The sequence below is a fragment of the Aulonocara sp. 'chitande type north' Nkhata Bay genome, linkage group LG11, assembly GCF_057382095.1.
Source record: "Aulonocara sp. 'chitande type north' Nkhata Bay isolate Kocher_YH1m ecotype deep benthic linkage group LG11, A_spYH_male_GT1.1, whole genome shotgun sequence".
Lineage (NCBI taxonomy): Eukaryota > Metazoa > Chordata > Actinopteri > Cichliformes > Cichlidae > Aulonocara > Aulonocara sp. 'chitande type north' Nkhata Bay.
In genome coordinates, this window is record NC_141354.1 from 18453725 (window position 1) to 18477209 (window position 23485).

At 40.2% G+C, this 23485-nt stretch overlaps 1 protein-coding gene across 6 annotated transcripts in view; it reads right to left on the minus strand.

Annotated features, from left to right (window-relative positions):
* col14a1a (collagen, type XIV, alpha 1a) overlaps positions 1-23485 on the minus strand; it is a 163737-nt gene that overhangs the window by 58542 nt on the left and 81710 nt on the right. For all 6 annotated transcript variants that reach the window (XM_086310883.1, XM_086310881.1, XM_086310882.1 and 3 more), the window contains 8 exons: positions 22664-22738; positions 20099-20238; positions 17592-17715; positions 7275-7418; positions 6831-6995; positions 6577-6615; positions 6285-6423; positions 2632-2774 (listed from right to left, as the gene is read on the minus strand). In XM_086310883.1, coding sequence (XP_086167009.1) covers positions 2632-2774; positions 6285-6423; positions 6577-6615; positions 6831-6995; positions 7275-7418; positions 17592-17715; positions 20099-20238; positions 22664-22738 — 969 coding nt within the window. The remainder of the gene's footprint in view (positions 1-2631; positions 2775-6284; positions 6424-6576; positions 6616-6830; positions 6996-7274; positions 7419-17591; positions 17716-20098; positions 20239-22663; positions 22739-23485) is intronic.

Genomic DNA, 23485 nt, shown 5'->3' on the forward strand with positions numbered 1-23485 from the left:
AACTCAAGCCCAAACTAAAATGCAATTTTGTTGCCTCCTTGCTGTATCGGGCTCAATTGGGAAAGCACAGAAAACTAAATGATTTTTTAACATCCTCCAGCTACTCCTTGGATCTCACATGGGATCTCATACACTGATATGGAAATGGCAGCAGATCAAGTCTTCTCCAAGTCAGTGATGTCCAAAACACTTCTAAAAGTTCACCCTAGGGGTGAGCTTACCGAGTGTGCACTGTTTTCTGTGATAGGGCTTATCACAGTATGACACAAACACTTACTATACAGCCACTGCACCATGGTAAGTCTTCAGCCACCATTATCATCATCATCCCATCTGTTTTAACTAAAACTGACTTTATATCGTACTCAAGCTGTGGCTGATCCACAGCTGTAAATTTAAGGCCATGACTCCTTTTCATACATATAATCAGTACCATTCAGAAAGAGTTAAATAATACAGGTATTTACCAAAAAAAGCAGGAACAGTCACTGTAAAAAGAAAGTATACAGTCTGTCAGGTTTTATGTATCAGGACAAAATGACAAATCTGGTCCTTATCAGCTCTTTAAATCAGATGACTGCAACCTCAGATAAACAGAAATATGACATTCTTATATATGTCATTATTTATTTAGCAAAAACTAAGGCAAAAAGTAGGAAGAGTGTGTGACAGACTAAGTACATCCAATGATTCAATAGCTCGTAGAGCCACTTTTAGCAGCAATAACTTGAATTAATCATTTTCTGTATGACTTTATCATCCCTCACATCATTGTAGAAGAATTTGTCATACACTTCTTTATAACATTGGTTCAGTTCACTGGTTGAGTAATTATTTATGCACAGCTCCCTTCAGGTTCAGGTTCTGCCGCAGCATTTGGAGATTTGCTGCTGTGCTTGAGATCAATGTCCTGTTGCATAACCCAGTTTTGGCCAACCTTTAGCTGGTAGGTGGTGTTTCACAAATGTGGCATTGTGTATTAGGACCAAATATCTCAATTTTGGTCTTATCTGTCCGAAGGACATTGCTCCGGAAGCTTTGTGGTTTGTTCAGATGCAACTTTGCAAACCTAAGCCCTGTTGGCATGTTCCTTTTAGAGAGAACAGGCTTTCTCCTGGCAGCCATTCAACATTTACCATGCTGACTGAGGCTTATAGAGTCTAAGATGAAGCTCTTGGGTATTTTTACAGTTTGGGAGCAATGCTAAACCTGACATTATGGTGAATTTGCAGGGCCACTGTCAGAAGGTCTTCCACACAATGATGGAAATCAACTCATAACCTTTCCCACATTGATTGGGAGCAATAATTGCTTCTCTGAGATCATTGCTGGCGTCTTTCCTCTTTGGCATTGTGTAAACACACACCTGAATGCTCCAAACCAAAACCTCTGCTTTTATAGAGGTGCTCACACTGGTTAATCAGGTGTACTTAGTTTTGCACACCTATAATCTTTGACCTAATTTTTGTTAAATAAATAGTTTTGTAGTTCACCTAAAGTTGTATTTACATAATTTTAAGACCTGCTAAGGAAAAGATAATTTTAATGTCCTGACACATTAAACCTTAGATTTGAAAAAGGCCATGCTTTATTTTAACCATGTCTGTATCTTTGATTTTTATTAATCCTCGAGGTTAAATAGAAAATACTTTTTATTGTTTTTGTTGTTTCCACAAAGCAAAACAAGCTAAAATATGACATTTTGAAAGTGGAAAACTGCATTTTGTTCCTGAAATCATTGAGACCATTGTGTATGTTTCAGGGCATATATAGGCTTGTATACAGTGTGCAGCATCATTGGTGATGTGAAAGCTAACCTTGACAGAGGTGCACCAGTAGCCTTTGATTCGTTTAAAATCAAATGTGGACTGGTCGGACCACAGAACAGCCTTCCATCTCTAAAAAGTCTGTAATAAGTTTGGATCATCAGAAGGTGGTCTTTCTTGTTTAGATGATTGTTTCTTTACATGACAGATTTTTCTCCAGTTCTCCAGATTTCAGACGTATTAATATATTGTAATAACTACTGCAGTAGATAATACTCCAATCTCTGAATTCTAATGTTTACTTTTACAAGGCATTATTCTTCATTTTGTGAAGCAATATGCCACATTATTCAAAACAGTAATGAATCCCCATCTTCACTTGTAAAGCATCATTTTCTTTTTCTGTCAGTGACTTCTGAAATGCACCATTTCTCCCCGCGTACACATCCTTTCCAGTCTTTTGATGCCTCTGACTCCAATATTTTGAAACACATTAATAGCATCCATTTGAAAATAAGCACATATAGCATGCATACAATTAACCATGGGTTTAAATGATCATTGCATTCCTCTTCTTTCTTTTCTCTTTTTCTTCTCACAACGCGTCCCAACTTCTTAAAGCTGCATAAACCATAGTGGATTAAAACTGTAGTTAATGTAGCATCCCAGCTGGAATCATTAATATCTTTGCAGCCCGACTTCTAAGTTTGGCTTCATTATGCACTTTCTCGGTTTACTTGGAGGTGCTGGGAAAGCTGTAGCAAACATCTGCTATTTAAGTCTATACTTGTCAAAATGTGATGTGCGAAAATCCAGCTGAGACAAAAAAGGTAAAGAAGAAAGAAAATAGGTGATTCAAACTCACTGTCAAGAATCAGTCCAACTAACGGGTCGTTGTCCTTGTTGAGGATTTCCCACAACGCAAAAGGTTCCTGTGGGGTCTCGGGAAGTAGGCGGAGCATCATAGAAATAGTATAGTCAGATGGTAAACCCTCAGGGTGAAGATACCTGTCACACACATGAAAGGACAGGCAAACACACACATAGCAAGCTTAGCGGTGCCTGAAAGGCTTGTATGCACTAGGTGTGTTTAAAAAGTGTGCTGTCTGTTTTTAGCTGTTGTGATTGCTTTTAGAGTGTTTTCAGATGCCTGAGACTCACTATGAGCACCAGCCTCTTTTTAATCACAGAGCCTAGTCTTTTTATAGGTAGCTGCCTCCGAGCACTTCAGGCTTAAATCTCCTAAGCTTCAGTTTTTCAGAGTGGTTGTCACTTTTCAGAAAAGGAGCAATCAAAGAACAGGAAGCTGAAATGGAAGTCTGTTGACAGCATCAAGTGAAAATAAGCTCCGAAAACATCAGAAAAGACCTTGGGGATCGAAACTGGAGCCACTGAAAGCTCTGAGTGCTACTGAGTGTAAGCAAACATGTATGTTGTATTTAAACGTGTACCTGAAGTCTAGTGCTACTGTAGATACGTACCAAATCTTTTAACCTATATGAACAATCTCTTCGAATGCTTTCAAGTTCTTCCCAGCACCTTGCATGTGGGCCAGTGGCGCAATGTCTGACTATGGATCAGAAGATTCTAGGTTTGACTCATGGCTGGCTCGTTGCAGTTTTAGCTTTAAAACAACATGTTCTCTTTCACTGTAAGTTCTGTACCTGACTTTCTAGAGATGTGTAATTCCAAGAAAAAGTGAATATATTGGATAGCCGGGGATAGTAATAGCTCAGTAGGTAGAGTGTTTGCCCCATGATAGCAAGGTTGGGGGTTTAAATCCACCGAATGGCTACCCTGAGATACCCATGAGCAAGGTGCTGCCTTTATACACTGCTCCCTGGGTGCTGGATTGGTGGCTGCCCACTGCTTCACTGAGTGAATGGGTTAAATGCAGAGGAATTTCCTATGGGATTAATAAAGTGTACACAATGTTAAATTATCAAAACATTGATTAAATGTTATTTATTTATTAAAATAAAAATGTACTTATTTATTTAATTGTGTGTTTGTTTATTCAAAACCTTGTACATGTTTAAAACTGTAGATATAAAAACACAGACCAAACAAAATAATTAATTTTGTTTAAGGTATGATGGACAATGACACAGTTCTGTACACCACCACAGTTTAAATCAAACAATCAATGTGTGATTGTAGTACAGACTTTCAGCTTTAATTTAAGGGTTGTAACAAAGGTGCTGTACTGTATTGTAACTGTTTCAGAATTAGAGCCATTTGTATAAACAGTCCTCCATTTCTAGAGGCTCAAAAATAATTAGACAACTGGCTGACAGGCAGTTTAATAGCCAGGTGAAGCACTTTCTCTCATTATACTATGACAAATAGGAGATAAATAACCTGCAGGTGATTCAAAGTGTTTAACTTGCATTTGGGAGCTTTTCGTGGAAACCATCAAAAATAGATCAAAAGAGATGCCGAACAAAATAAAAAAGGTGATCATTAACCAAGAAAACCAAAATAAATCTATCAGAGATAAAAGGAAAACTTTAGAAGTGACCAGCTTAACAATCTAGTTCTTTCTTAAAAAGAAAGAATACAGTGGCCAACAAGATCGAAAACCCAGAAAGACCACAAAAGACAACTAAAGTGCATGATGACAGAATTATTTCCATGGATAAGAAAAACACCTTTACAACATCAAGTCAAGAACACATTCAACGAAGTAGGTGCATCGTCGCCAAGAACTAAAAATTCTCATTCATGAATGTAAATACAGAGGCATTTACTTTAACCATAAATCAGGAAAAAAAGGCAAACATATTAAAAACACAAATGTAGCTTCCTGATTTGGCACACAGCTATCAGAAGTGTGTGAACCCAGACCTTAAGAAGGAGAAAGTAGTGCATTACAGATGTTTCTGATTCATTTATCATCGTGTCCCTGTGTCGTGATCATTCTTATGGCCAAAATCATCTTTGCTTATTTGCTCTAAGATCTAATCTCATTCTTAATGACACTTGAATAAAGCTATGCCCAGCTGCCAACTCCAGATGTGCCAATTGTTCATCAAGCATTTGTGCTGTCAGGCGAGTTAGCAGTCATAAAGAAGAAATGTGATCAGTTGTTTCTTGGCTTGGGTAGCGTGGTGCTGCAGTGGTTAGGACAATAACCTCACAGTTAGAAGGTTACTGGCATGCTTTTGTGTTCTCCTTGTGCCTGTGTGGCTTCCTCCCACAGTCCAAAGTCATGCATGTTGGATGTTAGATGAGGGGCTATCTGTCTGTATGTGTTAAGTCTGCGAAGAAAGTGCAGCCTGTCCAGGGTGTACCCAGCTTTTCACCATGTGGCAGCTGGGATAGGTTCCAACCCCATTTTAAAGTTGGATAAGTGGTTAAGAAAATGGATGGATGTTTTTTGGCTGTTTAAAAGTTACTGTTATATTAGATGCAGACTCCAGTTAAAAGTTTTCTGACAAGAGAATCAATTAGAAAAGCTAAACTGTGTGTTCAGCTAAAACAGAGCAAATCATTAATGAAAATAAAGAGAACAGTAATCTGAGCAAATCCACTTCCTTATCAGACGAAATAATGATGCACAACTGAAATACAATTTCAGTGGCACAGTAACTCATGTGTCTTGTGATCCATCACAGTTCACAGGTTCTTGTAAAGTGTAATTTGTAGAAACTGATAAGTTATCTTGCCATTGGTTGGCTGTATTGCACAAACTAATGAGAATAAAAATCCAATGAGAAGTCGAAAAGTCTCTCAAGCAGTCATACCCAGGACAAATTTATTCAGTTCACCACCAAAAGAAAGTGTTTGAGTTCAGGAGTATTTACAACCATAACCAAAAAGTATGGTAAAAATATGTAAACACATCAGCATGTTATACTTGGCAGTGGCCATAATACTGATTTTAGCATAATGGTGATAGAAAGTCCCAAACCACACCTTCCTTATGTGGGATTCACCCATTAGGACCACTCCATCCTTCACCATGACCAATAAGATCACTGTTATAGTTAGTTTTCTTTGTGTCCTTGGGCAAGACACTTCACCTGCCACCTACTGGTGATGGCCAGAGGGGCCGATGGCGCGATATGGCAGCCTCGCTTCCCAGGGCAGCTGTGGCTACAACTGTAGCTGCCTCCACCAGTGTATGAATGTGAGAATGAATGAATAGTGGAATTGTAAAGTGCTTTGAGAGTCTCGAAAAGCGCTATATAAATGCAATCCATTATTATTATTTTATTATCTAACCATCTAACAGGATACAAGTGGTATACAAAGCAATGTTTCAAGCTATCATATCAAATGGCATTCAGTGAACTTCTGTCTTTATCATTTTATTCATGCAAAATGTAGCAACATGCAACCTTAAAGAATTTGGAGCTGTGTTTGGAGTTTATAAAGCTCATTAACGTTGAGCACAGTTTGAGTGAAAGCCCATTAGGTGATCACTGTTTGTAAGTTTCAGTAAAATCTGACCAATACTCAAGGAGGACACAATTCTTGTGATGTGAACGGATGGATCAATGTTCATTTACTCACTTGGTGGGCTGAGACACCAGGGCATCACGGTGTAACCTGTAGCAAGGGAAGCTGTTGAATGAACCCGGCTCCAGAGAAACTCCAGGTATGGTGCTATACTCCTTCTCTACCAGGCCAAACTTCTCCATCATACGGAAACCTGCAGCAGAATCATCACCATTAACACTTTGGTGTAATAATCAATAATCATTGCTAGCACCACTATGTGGGCCATCATGATGTAATTGCAGTCATTATTATTTACTTCCTCTCCAGGGATTTCAGCACAGTGCATGGTATTTGAAACTCTTACCTGCCAACGTGTTACCGCTCATCAAAACAGACGGACAAGCTGAAAGAACAAAACTGAGTCTGTTAGTTCATTCAACATTAGCACAAGTTCTCCTCTCCTCCATTTTTTCCCTCAGGATACATATCTCCTTTTCTCCCAGCTGAATTTTATTCTGTCCCTCTTCCCTTCTGTCTACCTGTATCCCCATCTGACTTGAACTCATTTTCCTCCCGGCCTCTCTCTCTCTGTTTTAAACATGAGCTGGTGTTACTCACTGGCAGTGGCAGCCTCACAGACAAAGGTAATGAGCTGCTCTTCTATTTTCTTCACAGCGTCCAAATCGTCCACAAAAAAGACGTGTCTGTCACTGGGTTTGCTGGCGATATTCACCAGCTCGCCGTAGTCTGCGTCCGCAAACCCAATTGCGAAGATGATGTAGCCTGAGAATGAAATTAAAAAAGAAGACTCATTACAAGCTGGAATTAATTAAGTCCTTTAATCTAACACACTGTTAGTTTTCTTGCCGCAGCAGCGTGAGAGATACAGGACTAAAACAGAGAGGTCGAATGAGGATTTTCTCTGATCTTCTTCCTGGACTCTAACCACACACGCTCATTATAACAACATTACATATCTCACCGACTGTCACAGACTCATAGTTTAGGGCCAGAGTAAGTCATCGTTCATTGCATTTCAGGATTAATGACGTAAATACCCACCCTCCACCTGCATCTCCTTGGACACTTTGTTGACATCGTCTTGTGAACGTCCATCGGTCAGAACGACCAGGACTTTGGGAACGCCCCTTCTGGCTCCCGCCTCTGAGGTGAAAATAGACTCCTTCACATGTTTGATGGCTCTACCTAACAAGAGACAAACCAGAAGCAGCATAAAGCAGAAAACTCACACACATGTTTTCGTTTTGTTACATTACACAAATGAAGCACGGTTCAGGCAAAGCAGTGAAGTCACACTTGTTCCCGGCCAGATGGCACCAGTAGCCTTCAGTAAACTTCCCAGTCATCAACTTAGTCAAAATGTTTAAACGTTTTTTGAACATTTGTGTGTATAAGTTACAATTAAATACAAGTTTGAAATCATTTTCAAATCATTTCACTTTTTCCCCAAAATGTTTTCTTCCTCTCGGTTCCTGTAGATAGTGTTTAATACCGTTGCTGACCACTTTTAACACCTCTCTTTAGATTTGTAGCTTCATATTTTCACATTTTGGAGCAGTCATTGATAGGTTTGTAGCTTGAACCCATCCGCTGGAACGTTGAAGACAATATAATTACACTGCTAAGCAAGACACAAATAGGCAAAGTTCTTCATGTTACTCGTGCACGGGAGAGAACCGGACAACCGCTTGACTCCAGTTGGTCTCGTCCGTCCTCCCGTAACACTGTCCTTTTATTGAGGTTACATGAATATGCATAGGTTCATTAACATACGACGTCTACATACAAACAAAGAGTACCTTGCCTGTGTGTGTGTGTGTGTGTGTGTGTGTGTGTGTGTGTGTGTGTGTGTGTGTGTGTGTGTGTGTGTGTGTGTGGACTGCTGATCAAAGGGTCAAACATCCTTGGTCAGGAAGAGGGTAGCCTCCCCCTCACCCTAGATGGTTCATCCTAGATAACACGGTGAGGAAGTCCTGCAGTTCATCTAAACAAAGAGCACTTAGACTAGAACAGACGCAACTACGTTAATCCTACCATAAAATAATAAGACACGGTATGACCTCTCATGCTCCCAAAGTGCTGTCTAATACACACAAAGTTTGCAGACTATCAAGGATCAAAACCTCTACCAATCTACAACTAATTACAAAACTCTAAGCATATATAAGTAAATATTTCTAAGCATAAATGACAATCAACAATACAAATCTAACAGTCATTTTATCATCAATCATGTTTCCCAAGCGAGGCTCGATGCTGATAAATGTTTTGGCAAATGAAAGCTATTGGAATCACGGATGTCATCTCTAATCATCTCAAATTCTCTTCCCCACATCAATCAAAGAGGTGAAACCATGTGACCTTTGATGCAATTTTAATGGACCTCCTAATTTATTATTCCACTGACATTAATAAAATACATTACTGACTCCATAATTATCAGACAAGTGACCCAAAAGCCCCTGAAATTAGATTTAGGCTGAGCGATTAGCATTTAGAAAAAAAAGAAAAGCCAGAAAACAACTTGTGTGGCGTGTATCTCAATGACACCCAAAGACAGAAAGATAGACAACGTCACAATGTGGTTTACAGCATGCTATCAAAAAAATTAAAAGTCACTTGCTAATGGATGTAATCAGTCAATAAAATCTGTCTAGACAGTTTTAAAAGGTTTCAGGAGCCACCCACAGCAAAGCAACTGAGGGGATTTCTGTGCACACCTGTCAGTGAATTTAATGATGATTTATGTGCATCACTGTGCTTTAAGCACCTTGAAAAGTTATGCAAAATAAAATTCAAAACAGCAGAAAAACTTTGTAGCACCTACAGCACATTTTTCTTTATAATTTTTCCTTCAGGAAGCTCCTTCTGCTGCCATCAGGTAAAAGCATCGAAAAATTAACTCTGAGTAGGTGACGGATGGTCATCTAAATAAAAGAGAAACTTTTACGTTTTTTTTTCTTTTTCATTTATCACAAATGAATGCATACAGAGCACCAACAATAAGTCTAATCAGTCATACATTGGTAGGTAGTTTCTATTTAATTCCATCATTTGCATTTTGTCCATTATAATTAGCTGGAAATGATTAGTTGAGCTGTGCTAAATGTTGCTCATATCCAGATGACCTTTTCATAATAAAAAAAACCCCATCAGTCCTTCTCTGTCCTCTTACACTCTCATCTCTCACTTCTCATGTGTTTCCAGGAGTTATAACAAGAGGTGCAGACTCAGGAAACTTTGCACTAAAACCAGCGCATCCATACATGGCCCGCCCATTAACTGATACTGCTAAACACTGGTATTAATTCTTCTATGTGTGCATGATGTCTTTCAATTTTTAACCACACTCCACATCATATCTTCACTTTCTCCTCTTTGTTTTTTTTTTTTAGAGTGAGCTGTCACTGATGAAAAATGATAGAGTGCTTGGCCTGTAAAGTGTTTTGATGTCAGATATCTGCCAGTGCTACATCTGTTTCTACACTGTCTTCTCTTCGTGATGGGTGAGACAGCAGCTAGCCAGGCATGAAGTGACACACTGGACAGAGTAGGAAAGAAGGAAAGTGAGACAGGGGAGGGGCTAAGTGGATCGTTGAGGATAGGAAAGAAGACAGAAGAGTGGATCCAGATGGGGAGAGCAAGTTAAAAAAAAGTGATAAAAAAAATTATTGCAAAACCAAATCATGTCAGGACAGCTTGAGTTGGAAAGCCCATCATCAATCAGCGATTCATTATTTTGAGTGTGTTTGTGTAATCTGTGTCATTTTACATTTGTTCTGGTGTCTGGCAGTTTACCAGCTTTGTTGCTGTCACTCAGAAAGAGAAACAATATGGGAAAACAAAAGATGCTTAAATGTTTTAAAATTCAAAGGCTTCATGCAAAAGAAAGAAGAAAAAAACAGAAAAAAGTTATATTGCAGTAGGAAACGCTCCCTCCCTGTTCTTTTGTGGCTGTAGGTGGAGGCTGTAATGTTCCCTCTGGAGTATCATAAATGGACAGAGCCATTAAATCCTCTAATCTTTAAAAAGTTACAGTAAGCTCATGAGAGTACTTAAAATTTTAATCAGGGTCATGAAAAGCATTATTGAACATATACAAAGGCTTTAGAAAGGGTTTTATTGGTTTCACTGGTTTGACTAATGTACTGGTGGGATGAGTTTTATAGTCACCGAAACTCATTCATACACTAATTCTGAATTCATAAAGGAGTCATAAACCTAGATGAATTGAGTGAGGGTCCCAGAAGACTGCATTAATACAGATGAATAAGGGTGCTTTCTTTAAAAAAAGTCACACCCTTACTAATATAATGTATGACTGGCCATTTTATTAGGTATGCCTGATCAATTTAATAAAAATGTTTAATCAACCAATCACATTGCAGCAACCCAATGCATTTAGCCTTTTGTCAGCAGATCTTAGAGAAGAGGTTCTCAGAGTGAGTGAAGCCATTGCGGGGGGGGGGGGGGGGGGGGCTGTAGAAAAAAAAAAAAAAAGAAAAAAAAATGCTTGGACGCTGCTCGCATAATGGACAGGCTTTTCTTTAAGGGGCTCCCATGCAAAGGCAAAGCATAAAGAGAAGCGTTGCTAAATACAGTGGGGAAAAAAAGTATTTAGTCAGCCACCGATTGTGCAAGTTCCCCCACTTAAAATGATGACAGAGGTCAGTAATTTGCACCAGAGGTACACTTCAACTGTGAGAGACAGAATGTGAAAAAAAAATCCATGAATTCACATGGTAGGATTTGTAAAGAATTTATTCGTAAATTAGGGTGGAAAATAAGTATTTGGTCACCTCAAACATGGAAAATCTCTGGCTCTCACAGACCTGTAACGTCTTCTGTAAGAAGCTTTTCTGTCCCCCACTCGTTACCTGTATGAATGGCACCTGTTTGAACTCATCATCTGTATAAAAGACACCTGTCCACAGCCTCAAACAGTCAGACTCCAAACTCTGCCATGGCCAAGACCAAAGAGCTCTCGAAGGACACCAGGAAAAGTATTGTAGACCTGCACCAGACTGGGAAGAGTGAATCTACAATAGGCAAGCAGCTTGGTGTGAAAAAATCAACTGTGGGAGCAATCATCAGAAAATGGAAGACATACAAGACCACTGATAATCTCCCTCGATCTGGGGCTCCACGCAAGATCTCATCCCGTGGGGTCAAAATGATCATGAGAACGGTGAGCAAAGATCCCAGAACCACACGGGGGGACCTGGTGAATGACCTGCAGAGAGCTGGGACCAAAGTAACAAAGGTCACCATCAGTAACACACTACAACGGCAGGGAATCAAATCCCGCAGTGCCAGACGTGTTCCGCTGCTGAAGCCAGTGCATGTCCAGGCCCGTCTGAAGTTTGCCAGAGAGCACATGGATGATACAGCAGAGGATTGGGAGAATGTCATGTGGTCAGATGAAACCAAAGTAGAACGTTTTGGTATAAACTCAACTCGTCGTGTTTGGAGGAAGAAGAATACTGAGTTGCATCCCAAGAACACCATACCTACTGTGAAGCATGGAGGTGGAAACATCATGCTATGGGGCTGTTTTCCTGCCAAGGGGACAGGACGACTGATCCGTGTTAAGGACAGAATGAATGGGGCCATGTATCGTGAGATTTTGAGCCAAAACCTCCTTCCATCAGTGAGAACTTTGAAGATGAAACGAGGCTGGGTCTTCCAACATGACAATGATCCAAAACACACCGCCCGGGCAACAAAGGAGTGGCTCCGTAAGAAGCATTTGAAAGTCCTGGAGTGGCCTAGCCAGTCTCCAGACCTCAACCCCATAGAAAATCTGTGGCGGGAGTTGAAAGTCCGTGTTGCTCGGCGACAGCCCCAAAACATCACTGCTCTCGAGAAGATCTGCATGGAGGAATGGGCCAAAAATACCAGCTACTGTGTGTGCAAACCTGGTAAAGACCTATAGTAAACGTTTGACCTCTGTTATTGCCAACAAAGGTTATGTTACAAAGTATTGAGTTGTATTTTTGTTATTGACCAAATACTTATTTTCCACCCTGATTTACGAATAAATTCTTTACAAATCCTACCATGTGGATTCATGGATTTTTTTTTCACATTCTGTCTCTCACAGTTGAAGTGTACCTCTGGTGCAAATTACTGACCTCTGTCATCATTTTAGGTGGGGGAACTTGCACAATCGGTGGCTGACTAAATACTTTTTTGCCCCACTGTATGCATCCAAACCAACTTCCATCCAAGCCAGAGACTAGAACATATGATGAAGCATATCTTGCCCTGGGCTTCACCTCCACAACAGCTGTCGTTCCAAGGTAGGTTTCCCCTGTGTCGGGAGCACACACTGGGCTCTCCAAATCAAATTCTTGATTTTGAGTTCACAAACACTTCTTATAAGACTAACTACTCCTGCAACTGAAGGAGCAGTTCTCTGGGTGAAAATGCCATGTTGATGACAGAGGTCAGAGAAAAATGACCAGACTTCTTCTAGATGATGACAGAGGTCCAAAGTAACTCAAACAACCAATCATTAGAATGCAAAGGTGCATCTCTGAATGAACAACACATTGAACCTTGAAACAGATTGGCTACAGCCGCAGAAGACCACATCTTTGTCTACTAAACACAGGAAATCAGGCTACAATTCACCAAAACTGAACAACAGAAAATTGGAAAAAAAACATTGCTAGGTCTGATAAGTCTCAATGTCCACTATGACATTAGGATGGTAGAGTCAGAATTTGGCATGAAAGGATGAATGCATCCTGCCTTGTATCAACAGTTCAGGCTGCTGGTGTAATGGTGTGAGAAAAAGTTTCTCGGCATACTTGTGGCCCCTTAGTACCAACTGAGCATCATTTAAACACCACACCTGTCTAGGGTTGTTGCTGACTTTCTGACTACAGCGTACCCATCTTCTGATGTCCGCTTACAGCACAATAACGCAACATGTCAGAGAGCTCAATCATCTGAAACTGGTTTCTTGAACATGATAATGAGTTCACTGTACTTAAATGGCCTGTACAGTCATCAGATCTCAATCCAATAGAGCACTTTTGTGTTGTGGTGCAATGGGAGATTCACATCACAGGTGTGCAGCTGACAAACCTGTAGTAACTGTATAATGTTATCATGTAAATATGAAGCAAAATCTCTTAGCAATGTTTCCAGCACCTTGTTGTATCTGTGCCATGAAGAATTAAGGCACTTCTGTAGTAAAGGGGTCCAACCTGGTACCATCAAGGTGTCCCTAATAAAGTGACCAGTGCGTGTATCGCTAAATAGCTGAAAATCAAAAGTAGCACATTCCGTGTCTCCTTAATACATGCACATAACTACACACTTTTACATTTGCTCACAAGAAGCTACAGAAACACAATTTGCCACGTGTATACTGTACTGCCAATCCGCTCCAGGGATTAACATAATTACTTGTATACAGCAAAAAATAAATAAAAAAAAATCTCAACACACACACAGTGTACTCATGTACATTGTGTATACAGGGATAAAGACTAATGCAGCTATATCTATGTTACATCAATCATTGACTAAGCCAGCCAGAGGCTCAACAACTTGTTAATGAAATGCGTAGTGACAAACAAAATCCCAGAATATAAGCCTCAGCGTGCTCTCTCTCTAACTTGTATCAGAGCGTACTGATGCTGGAACAGAAACTGACTATACAGTCTAAAAGGATGCAGCATCATTTACATATTGTTTATGAAATGGGTATATAGAAAAGGCTTTGCACTACAGGTTTGATCAGAATATGAATAAGTAGCTGTCGGATCTTCTTAAGCAAAAACCTTTGCAGGCCTTCAAACAAGAAACTCAATCCATGTTGCTACAGAAACAGCTCTGCACTCTCAACCAACTGTATGAGGTAAGGAGGCAGAACTATTTCTCAGAATTAATAAAGATGTCAGACTGAACTTATACCTAAAAAAGATTCCATCTTTGGAAATCCTACCGTAAACAAGTACACTTCCGAGCACATTTCTTCTACTCCAAAGGTCATAGGACGGCGATATAAAGTGAACAAACCACTTACAGTAAACATAAAAGGGCATTAACACTGCAGGGCTTCTTGCTGGCTAGCTGTTGTATTCACACAGATAGCCAGAGGCTAAAGGTTTAAAAGGAATAAAAGTACATATTTTGGGGGGCTTTGGACACACCCCTAATGGGGCCTTTGAGGAGAATCTGAGGTTTGGAAAAAATGAAAAGGGAATAGTTTGGGTTTGGAGAGCAAACAGAACTTATGGATTGTATTGCAAGCCTCGGTTTTGAAAGCCAGAGGAACTGCTGACCCTTCCCTCAACGAACCAGAGGAGCAAAATGTACTGTAAGGAAGGGGAATTGGGTTTTGCGCTTTAGGCGATTTAGGCCTTTTCATTTTGTAACATTCTCTGTCCAAAATTCATTCAGCAGCATATCAACCCTGAGAAACACAGTCAGTCCTAAAAGACTATCCTCAGTGACAAGAGGAATAAGGATTTCTGCTGCCGACTGTCAGGCCCCCGCATAGTTCTGATCCCAACACACTGTAGCAATTCTAGGATTATATATGAAGTGAAAGAAGACACTGAGAAAGTGTAAATCTACAGATGATCTATGGCAAGAGCACCTAAAGCACCAAATAAACAACCAAATAAAAAAAACTAAGAATAAGGGGAAAACACAGAGGGGAGTAAATAAACAAACGCTAAGACCAAAAAAAGTACAAAACTAAGCACATAAGAAATCCAGTGAACAAATACCAAATGATAACCAATGCTACAAAACTCAAGCAATAGACAAAACTTCATAAAAGAGCAACCGGGGAGGATAAAAAAAACACAAGGAACCAAATATAACGAACACTAACTGAATTTCAAAGAGTAACAGAAACACAACTAAAAGCAAGAACCATGACCTCACAAAAAAGACAACAAGAGCAACAAAACTCAAACCCTGAGTCCAAGAGTGATACAAGTAAACTGAACATACCTGTGTAATTAAAACAGAGATTCATTATGTTTTAGAAGCTATATTATGAATATTGGATCACAGAGTACCCCGCGTTTCATCCTAAGACAGCTGGATAGGCTCCAGCGCCCCCGCGACCCTGACAAGGATAAGCAGAAGAGAATGGATGGATGGATGGATCACAGAGGAGAAACCATAGAAGAAGCACCATTAAACCAAACAGAGACATACTCTTCACCTTTGTCATTGTAAAAAAGCACAATACAAGTATTAGATATACTATGCATATTCTATTATTCTTTTTCTATATGAAATATGTAAAAAGTATAAAAATCTAGTTAAAAATAAAATACATGCTGTGTTGGTGTCTTAGACGAAGTAAAAACAGCCTGAATAACTCACAGTGTATCTGAGCTGCTGAGGAATAGTTTTACTGTGCTGGCTCCAGTTATGTGTGCGTTTGTGTGTTTGTGTGTGAGACACACTAGGAGATACACTAGTGAGTCTGTGAGCATTAGCTTAACCTTGTGTGAACCAACTGACTCCTACTTTTTATTGTGTGGTGAAGATTAAATTTCATGGTTTATTTTCCGCTCCGCAGTAGACCACATGCACTCATATACACATTGCCCTGTCAGCTAAAACACCACCTGTTTTCACCTGTTAAACTATAATTGGGAAGCTGGACCAAAGAGAACATTTAGGAAGAGGAGACAAATGAAAGAGGGATGGGATGAAACAAAGCGGCCAAAAAGCAATGCCGAGAAGAACGCTTGAAAGGAAGAAGAAGAGAAAAGGAACAAAGATCAGCAACAAAGAAAGAGAGTAGAGGAAAACACATGTAGGAAGACTAGTGGAATCGGCTCTGTATCACACAGGTATAGCTCAAGGACACAATTACTGTGTGCAGACACTGAGCCCTGACCCAAACTTTAGCAGAGGGAAAGCGCTCTGAACGACCAGCATTACCTGCACAGTCACATACCACATCGAGTTAATGGCTTTCACCTTGTGTAGACTAACGCAGCGGGACATTTCAACATGAGTTTTACAATAGATTCATCATCCGTAGTGTTTGTTATGCATACTGACAATGAAGCAGGAGTGGTACAATATACCAACATGGACAGAATACTGATTTGATGTTAATGACGCACATTTGATACGAATAAAACTAGTCAAGTTATTTGTACACGTGTGTATTATAGTTATACGCACTGCTCAAAAAATAAATAAAGGACAACTTTATTTAAAAACACATCAGATATCAAGCGGTAAAAAAATCATGCTGATATCTGTACTGATATGGACTGAGTAATGTGTTTGAAACACAAGGAAGCTACATTATATGATGGGAATGAAAATTAGCTACTTGCAGAGCGCTGAATTAGAAGGAAGCCAGAAAATCAAAGTGAAAAAAGAAGGAAACATAGACCCAAACATAGAGTCACTAAACATAGATTCACAGAGGTGTTCTGTTAGATTTAGGTCAGGTGAGCATGCAGGCCAGTCAGTGGTATTGATTCTTTCATCCTCCAGACACCGCCTGCATACTCGCCACATAAGGCCGGGCATTACACCTGGGGGAACCAGTACCCACTGCACCACCATAGGGTGTGATAATGAGTCCAAGAATTTAAGCCCAATACCTAATAGCAGTCAGGGTGCTGTTGCCTAGCCTGTAGAGGTCTGTTGTATTCCTCCATGGATACGCCTCCGCAAACCATCACCGACGCACCACCCAAACAGTCAGGCTGAACGATGTTACAGAGCCTGTCACTTCTGGTATTCTATTGCAAATGCCACGAAGGGCTGGGCAGTGAGGGCAGGCAGTTCCTGGAGGATGAAGAAATTGATACCACTCACTTGCCCCCATGCTTGCCTGACCTAAATCCAATAGAACACCTCTGGGACATCATTTTTCAATCCATCCAAACCCCAAGGTTGCACCTAACAGTCCAGGAGTTCAGTGATGCCCTGGTCCAGACCTGGGAGAAGATACTCCGAGACACCATCCATCTTATTAGGAGCATGCCCAGACGTTGCCAGTCATGCTTAGAAGCACATACACACTACTGAGTACCATTTTGAGTTGCTGCAAGGAAATTCCCTCAGAATGGACTAGCATCACTTTTTCACTTTGATTTTCAGGTTGCCTTTGAATTAGGCCCTCTGTAGGTTCATCATTTAAATTTTTTATCAAAACGATTTGGCATCCTTTTATTCCTAAAACATTATCCAGGCCATAAAGCATGATTTTTCTCTTTTTCATCTGTGTTAAATTTTTGAGCAGTGTACTAACATAGATTATAATGAAAATGTCCTGCTAATAAATAGAGCTAAACAAAGGGAATTGCAGTAACTATCACCACTATAATCCTGCCATTGTGCTGTTCTAACCTGTCTTAGTGTTTCCTCCTTTATAGCTGATTCTCTGAATAGCCTCCAGCAGTGCTTCTTTGTTGCTATGAGAACTCAGCTGGAATTCGGTCCGAGCATCGTCGCTGAACTGAGCAACGGCCACCTGGAGAGAGACAGAGACACATGTCAAATAAAATTATGCAAATTTAAAGTGCCGTTTGCCTGAGCCAGTTTGGGTTTAAACTCCGTATAAAGGGAGAATTTAGAAAATAGTAAAATTCTGTCATCATCTGTTCACAGTCATGTGATTCACGATACTGCCACAAAGGGTTTTCAGGGTAGTTTCAGCCTCGCCCCATAGTACAAAAAACCTAAATTACACACAAAAAAAGCTTATCTGGCATTAGTCAAGTGTTATGAAGCCAAATGATTGCGATCTTGGTCAAACAACCTAATATCCACGTCATTATCACCAACACTCTCTGAATTTTTTCTGGACATTAACAACAGTATCAAACAGATATTGCTATTGTTCACTGATGGTAATTGTGTAATTACATTAATTGGGGTGCGACAAAATAGCCCCACAAAGCGAATGTAGTGCAGATGGGTTTGTCTGTACATGATGCACAAGAGGCCTGAATATACAATTCACAGTTTAAGATTATAGCTTTATAGACGGGGCAGTGTTATCACCTTTTTTTCATCTGGTCCTTCCTGGTGTATTTAATATTTTTCACACTAAGAAACACTCATGATGCAAAAAGGGAATAATGCAACTTTTTCTACAAGCATAGGGGAAACTTAGGAATACATACATCCACATTCCCAAACTGGCACTGTAATCAGTCTAATATCCATACTCTAAGAGCGTCGGACAACTGTCATTACCTCCAGACTGCTAATGGTGCTGTTGTTGGCTTTGGTCAGCCTACATTACCCAGCCAACTCCCTCTTTATTGTGCAGCCAACTTTCTCACATTACAGCCAGCGCTCTGATGCTGGTAGCCTACTGCCAGAAGGTTATGGGGCACAGCAAGGCTAGTGAACTCCTTAACAGCAGACATTACACAAATGAAACAAAAGGGTTTAGCAAGCACCTCTACAGTGTGATAAATGAACCAGCTGAGGTTTGCTGACATAGTGGGGGCCATGCAGGACAGAAGCGCAAATAAATGAGTTCACAGTGACAACAGGGAGCAACAGCCCCGAGTTAGAGCTTAGCATTACTATTGATGGACCTGATAAATGGGAGATAGTCTGAGGGAGTGAAGATGGTAATATCCCCCGTGGTAACATGAGTCAAACTTTTGCTCTGTTAGAATCACGTTGACAGAGAACCACTCACTGTTTATACCAGCTTTAATGCATCTGCACTCAACTTATTAAAATCACCATTTCTGCAGGAAAAGTATTGTTTTCTGGAACGGTGGCTGCAAATGAGTGGAGTTAACTCAATACCGCTCAGCAGCAAGAGGTCATTCCAGAAAGTAAAGATTGACTCACGGGGAGTTTAAAGTTTCTTCTCACTTTCCCAAACTTTTCAACAGATGTAAAGCTTTGGTCCTGCTGATTTATCAGGGGGTTTTCAGGGTAGTGGTTGGCTCCAGAGCATCCTTCTAATATCAATGAATGCCAGTGTCAGCACCTTTCTTTCCTAAACAATAAATGATCCGAAGGATGTGGACTAAACTCAAATGATCTAAGATACATTATATGGGTAAAATTTCTGTTCTAATCAAATTTCAGTGGCTAACTTTGAAACAAAGAAAACAGTAGGTTACAGAAACTAAGTGGCTTTTCGATAAGTCCCCTCCATCCTCTCATTATCAGCATCCAAGCTCCTTTATTTTACTCTCCGCTGAATGTTAGTCTAGCTTCAGCAGATCCTAAAGCAAAAATTAAAAATAGCTTTTCTTTCTCTTTTTGGTGACTGGCTATTGGTGAAATTGGCTGCAGTGCATAACGGCTGGAGGAAAGAGGATGAGGTAATTCGCTAGAGCGGCAGGGGGTTGTAATCTATCTTTTTGCAGGGATTAACACCCGCATACACATAATTCTCTCGTCTGTGAACGAGTTCCTAACCCTCAGATTATACTCAGATATGCAATTAAGTTATTCCCTCATTATTATGGTTTTGAGTACGGCTGCATTTGGCTGGAGCCCCACTGTCTGCTATACATCATATTTCCCATGAGGAAAAATTCTTAAACAAAGAAAATAAATTGCAAAGAGACTGAAAGGAAATGAAAAGCCTTAGGGACAATTTGGATTTCTGTTGGTTAAACTGTGTAAACTGGCAAAACGGTAATTTTCACTAGACACAGGAATTTAGACTAGACACAACAACCACTAACAGTCCTAAATGTGAATCCAAGCCCTGCAAAGAGTCTCACTTCACTGTGAGTCAGAGCGAGGCGGTCAACACAGCATGACGTTTTAATCCATAAATCTTCCTTTCCCATGTAATGACAGATTTTTGGGGAAAACTGGTATGAATGAGTAAAACGAGATAAGTTCACTAAGAATGCTGTCATGTGACTGACCTGGGTGCCATCTTGTCCAATCAGATCCAGCGATCCCATGGTGCTGTAGAGGAAACGTGTAATCTTCATGAAGTTGTCGTCTCCGATGGACCAGGAGCCGTCGACCAGGAACGCCAGGTCAGCCTTGGCCTCCTTACATACTTCAGACAGATAAGGGAGGGGGTTTAGATTTAGTCAGCACAACGCTTTGTGTCTACACAAAAAAATAATTTCACACAGTGTGAATGTCAGCAGAGGACAAAGCGTAAGTGGAATATTAACTGGCTGCCTAATATATTCAGACTCAGAGTAAATATGCAAAGTATGAAGCTCTGCAAATATACATCTGCTGGAAAAGGGTAAATATGCAAAGACTAGGTCTTCAGAGCAATCTGCCAACTGTGGAGTTCATAAGATTAAAGGTATGGTGCTCACACATTTTTAAACTCTGATTTTTCTGAACACAAAATCATCTCTATCCTGTCTGGTTGTGCCGCTCTTATATATCCACGGCCCTGCAGCGACGTTTCCCTCTTTTATTTGTCTCAGGTTTCTTGATGACTCCCAGCAGCCTTTTCATCACTGCTGTAAAGTTGTTTTGTGGTTTTAACAAGTCTGCAACCTCCAAGTCTTTGCTAAATTTCTAACCTTGTTTATGACCATGTCAGTATCCATAAATTCCAATGCAACAAAGGAGAGGAGAAAACTTCAATGTTAGAGAGGATTCTTTGTGTTTCGGGTCTGCGTTGCCATCTGTCTTGAACATTTGACCATTTTCAGTAAATTTTCTTTCTATCTCTTCATGCGGCATAACTTTGTTTCTTTGTCTTCTCCCTCCTATGTAGAATAAACACACGGTCCTTGTGTTCTGTTTCTCCCATCTTTGCAGTTCTGTCCCGAATAAAGGTTGCCTGTCATTACAGATGGAGGCACTGGTCTGACAAAGGTCAGAAACTTAGACAGAAGCGCTTCCAGGCGGGCTCAGCAGGTGTGTCTTTCACTTTTGTGGACCTCGTGTTGTGGTGCGACCTTTTACCTGAGCTCATCAGACAGGAACAGAGGAGGACGAAGCCTGTCTGGGTAGTAGGTGAAAGGGTGGTGGACTCAAACCCCTTCGTTACTTGAGCTTTCGATTTAAAAAAAACATTTGAAAAACATTTTTGCTTGTCCTAACTCATGAGTCATTCACAACCCTGTTTGGAAAAGAAAGAAAGAAGCTGTGTGCTAATAAAGACTAAATTGCAAATCATGTTTATTAACTTGAAAGCATCAAAAAGAGAAAACAAAAGTTGAACTTGATTAATTTCTTCAGATTAACACTGAAATTATAGTTTTGGAGCAACACATGCTGCTCTCCAGATGACTTTTTTTGAGCTTTGTCAAGTGTGCTAAATCGGCATGTATTACAACAGCATGGCTCTTTAATAAAACAGCCCAAAGCTAAACTGGCATGCCAGCTGTAGAGACCTGTCACCTAATAAAAGAGCGTACAAAATCCTATATTAAGTATGGCTTTATAAGCATTTTGCATAAGAACAGAGGAATTAGGCTCCTTGCTCTCCAAAGGCTCAAGTGTTATTAAAAAGTTAGTGACATCATATTCATTATTGGCTTTTTAAAAATGGTTCAAATGCCTTAATTTGACATGCTCTCTTTTTTAATGTATTAAAATAGATATAGTGCTTGGATTGGATGTGTTTTATTACGTAGATTGTAGTTTGAATTTATCAAGAACAGCTGAGGCTCATTTTCTAAATTTTACTTAGTGATTGATCCAGTGAAGAGAAACTTCACAGGTATCATAACTTGCTGGTCAGCGGTGAGTCAAGTGTAACCTGCATGATTTGAGGAGAAATAAAGCTGAGTAAGAGTGATCAGATTAGCCTAGCTGAGCCTGTGGTAATATGATAAGAGGTTACTTTTCTTCATTTTGGTGTTAGCTGCAGCAGAATCAGTATATTTCACATAATTAAGTCATTGTGGAATAAAAATGTCTGAGATTTTCCTTTAGCACACCCTAAATTTACAAGCCGACTCTCCAAATTTCCTTATGATTTACTGTGTATGTTCAGTTTCAGTACCACAGCAGAGCGGTATAGCACGTTGGGGACTGTGCCTTCTTCTTTCGTGCCTCCGTCTCCCTAGCATCCTCCTCTGTCACACCATCTGCACGCCCTCAATCACTACTTTCTCTTTGGTATTTCCCTTTTCCTCTCCTCTGGCAGCTCAATCTTTGGCATCATTTTCCCAATATATCCACTAAACACACTCTTCTGTCTCACATTCATTTTCCTAAGTTGCTTCAGTCGCATTTTTCCTGCACACACAGGCAAAATAAGTTCAGATAAGAAGTTCAGCAATTACGTGCGTCAGTTTTACAGAACGCACATGTTTTGTATGTAAACAAACTATTGAGAAGGAATGTATTGGCCATTTTTGTTTTTCAAAGTACACAATGAATACACCAGGTGGGAATAAGGAACAGAAATAAGATGGATGTCATATTTCCTCTAAAAAGACATAATATGTCAACTGCAAGGATTATCCACCACATTGAACATAAGAGTATTAAAAGCTTCATCTCACCCTCTTTGGCTGGTGGGATTGTGGGTGGGGGCTCCGTAGTGGGTGGTTCAGTCGGAGCCTGAGTGGGTGCTGCAACTGGAAGCACGCACAAACACACACAGAGACACAGAGATAGAAGGCAAGGTCATCAATCATGACGACAGTGACAAGTGGCACCATCAATGGGGTCTACATGCAGACCGCAAACACACACTTGTGCATGAGCACACAAACACAGCTGGCACACTGAGACATAGCAGTGGTCTGTTTCTATTAACCTTTCCTCCAGCGATTGAGCTCTGGACCTTTACAGAAAAAAAGATTTCTAATGCAATCTGTAGATACTGTATATACGCAAAACAGCTTCTGTGTTTTATTGAGTTTGTCTTTTGCTCCATTTTGGAATTATTTCAGATTTGAACTTTCTAAATTGCTTCTATACATCCTAAATTGGGGACAGCACAAGTGATTTTTTTTTTATCAGTCTAGCATCTATTGTCTGTAAGACTCAAAAACAGCCCCAAGTTAAAGTCTGTGCCTCGGTGTCAGATTACTTACTTTGGAGAAAGTTCTGTCAAACCAGAGAGCAGTAAAGTGAATCATCTCGGAGAGATTTGCTACTGCGCAAAGAAGCGACACACACTTTGTAAAACTGGATGAGATTATCTCAACAAATGTTTCTTCGGCTTCCACACCACACCGCTGTGGTGACAAAACAAAGATATGTAGCCTGCTTGAGAATATCTGCTTGATTGACGCAGCTGTCACTGAATGATAAACAGTGAGGAGTTCAGGTGAAATTCGTGCCTTCGTTACCTGACGCTGTTTCTTGCTTTTATTGTG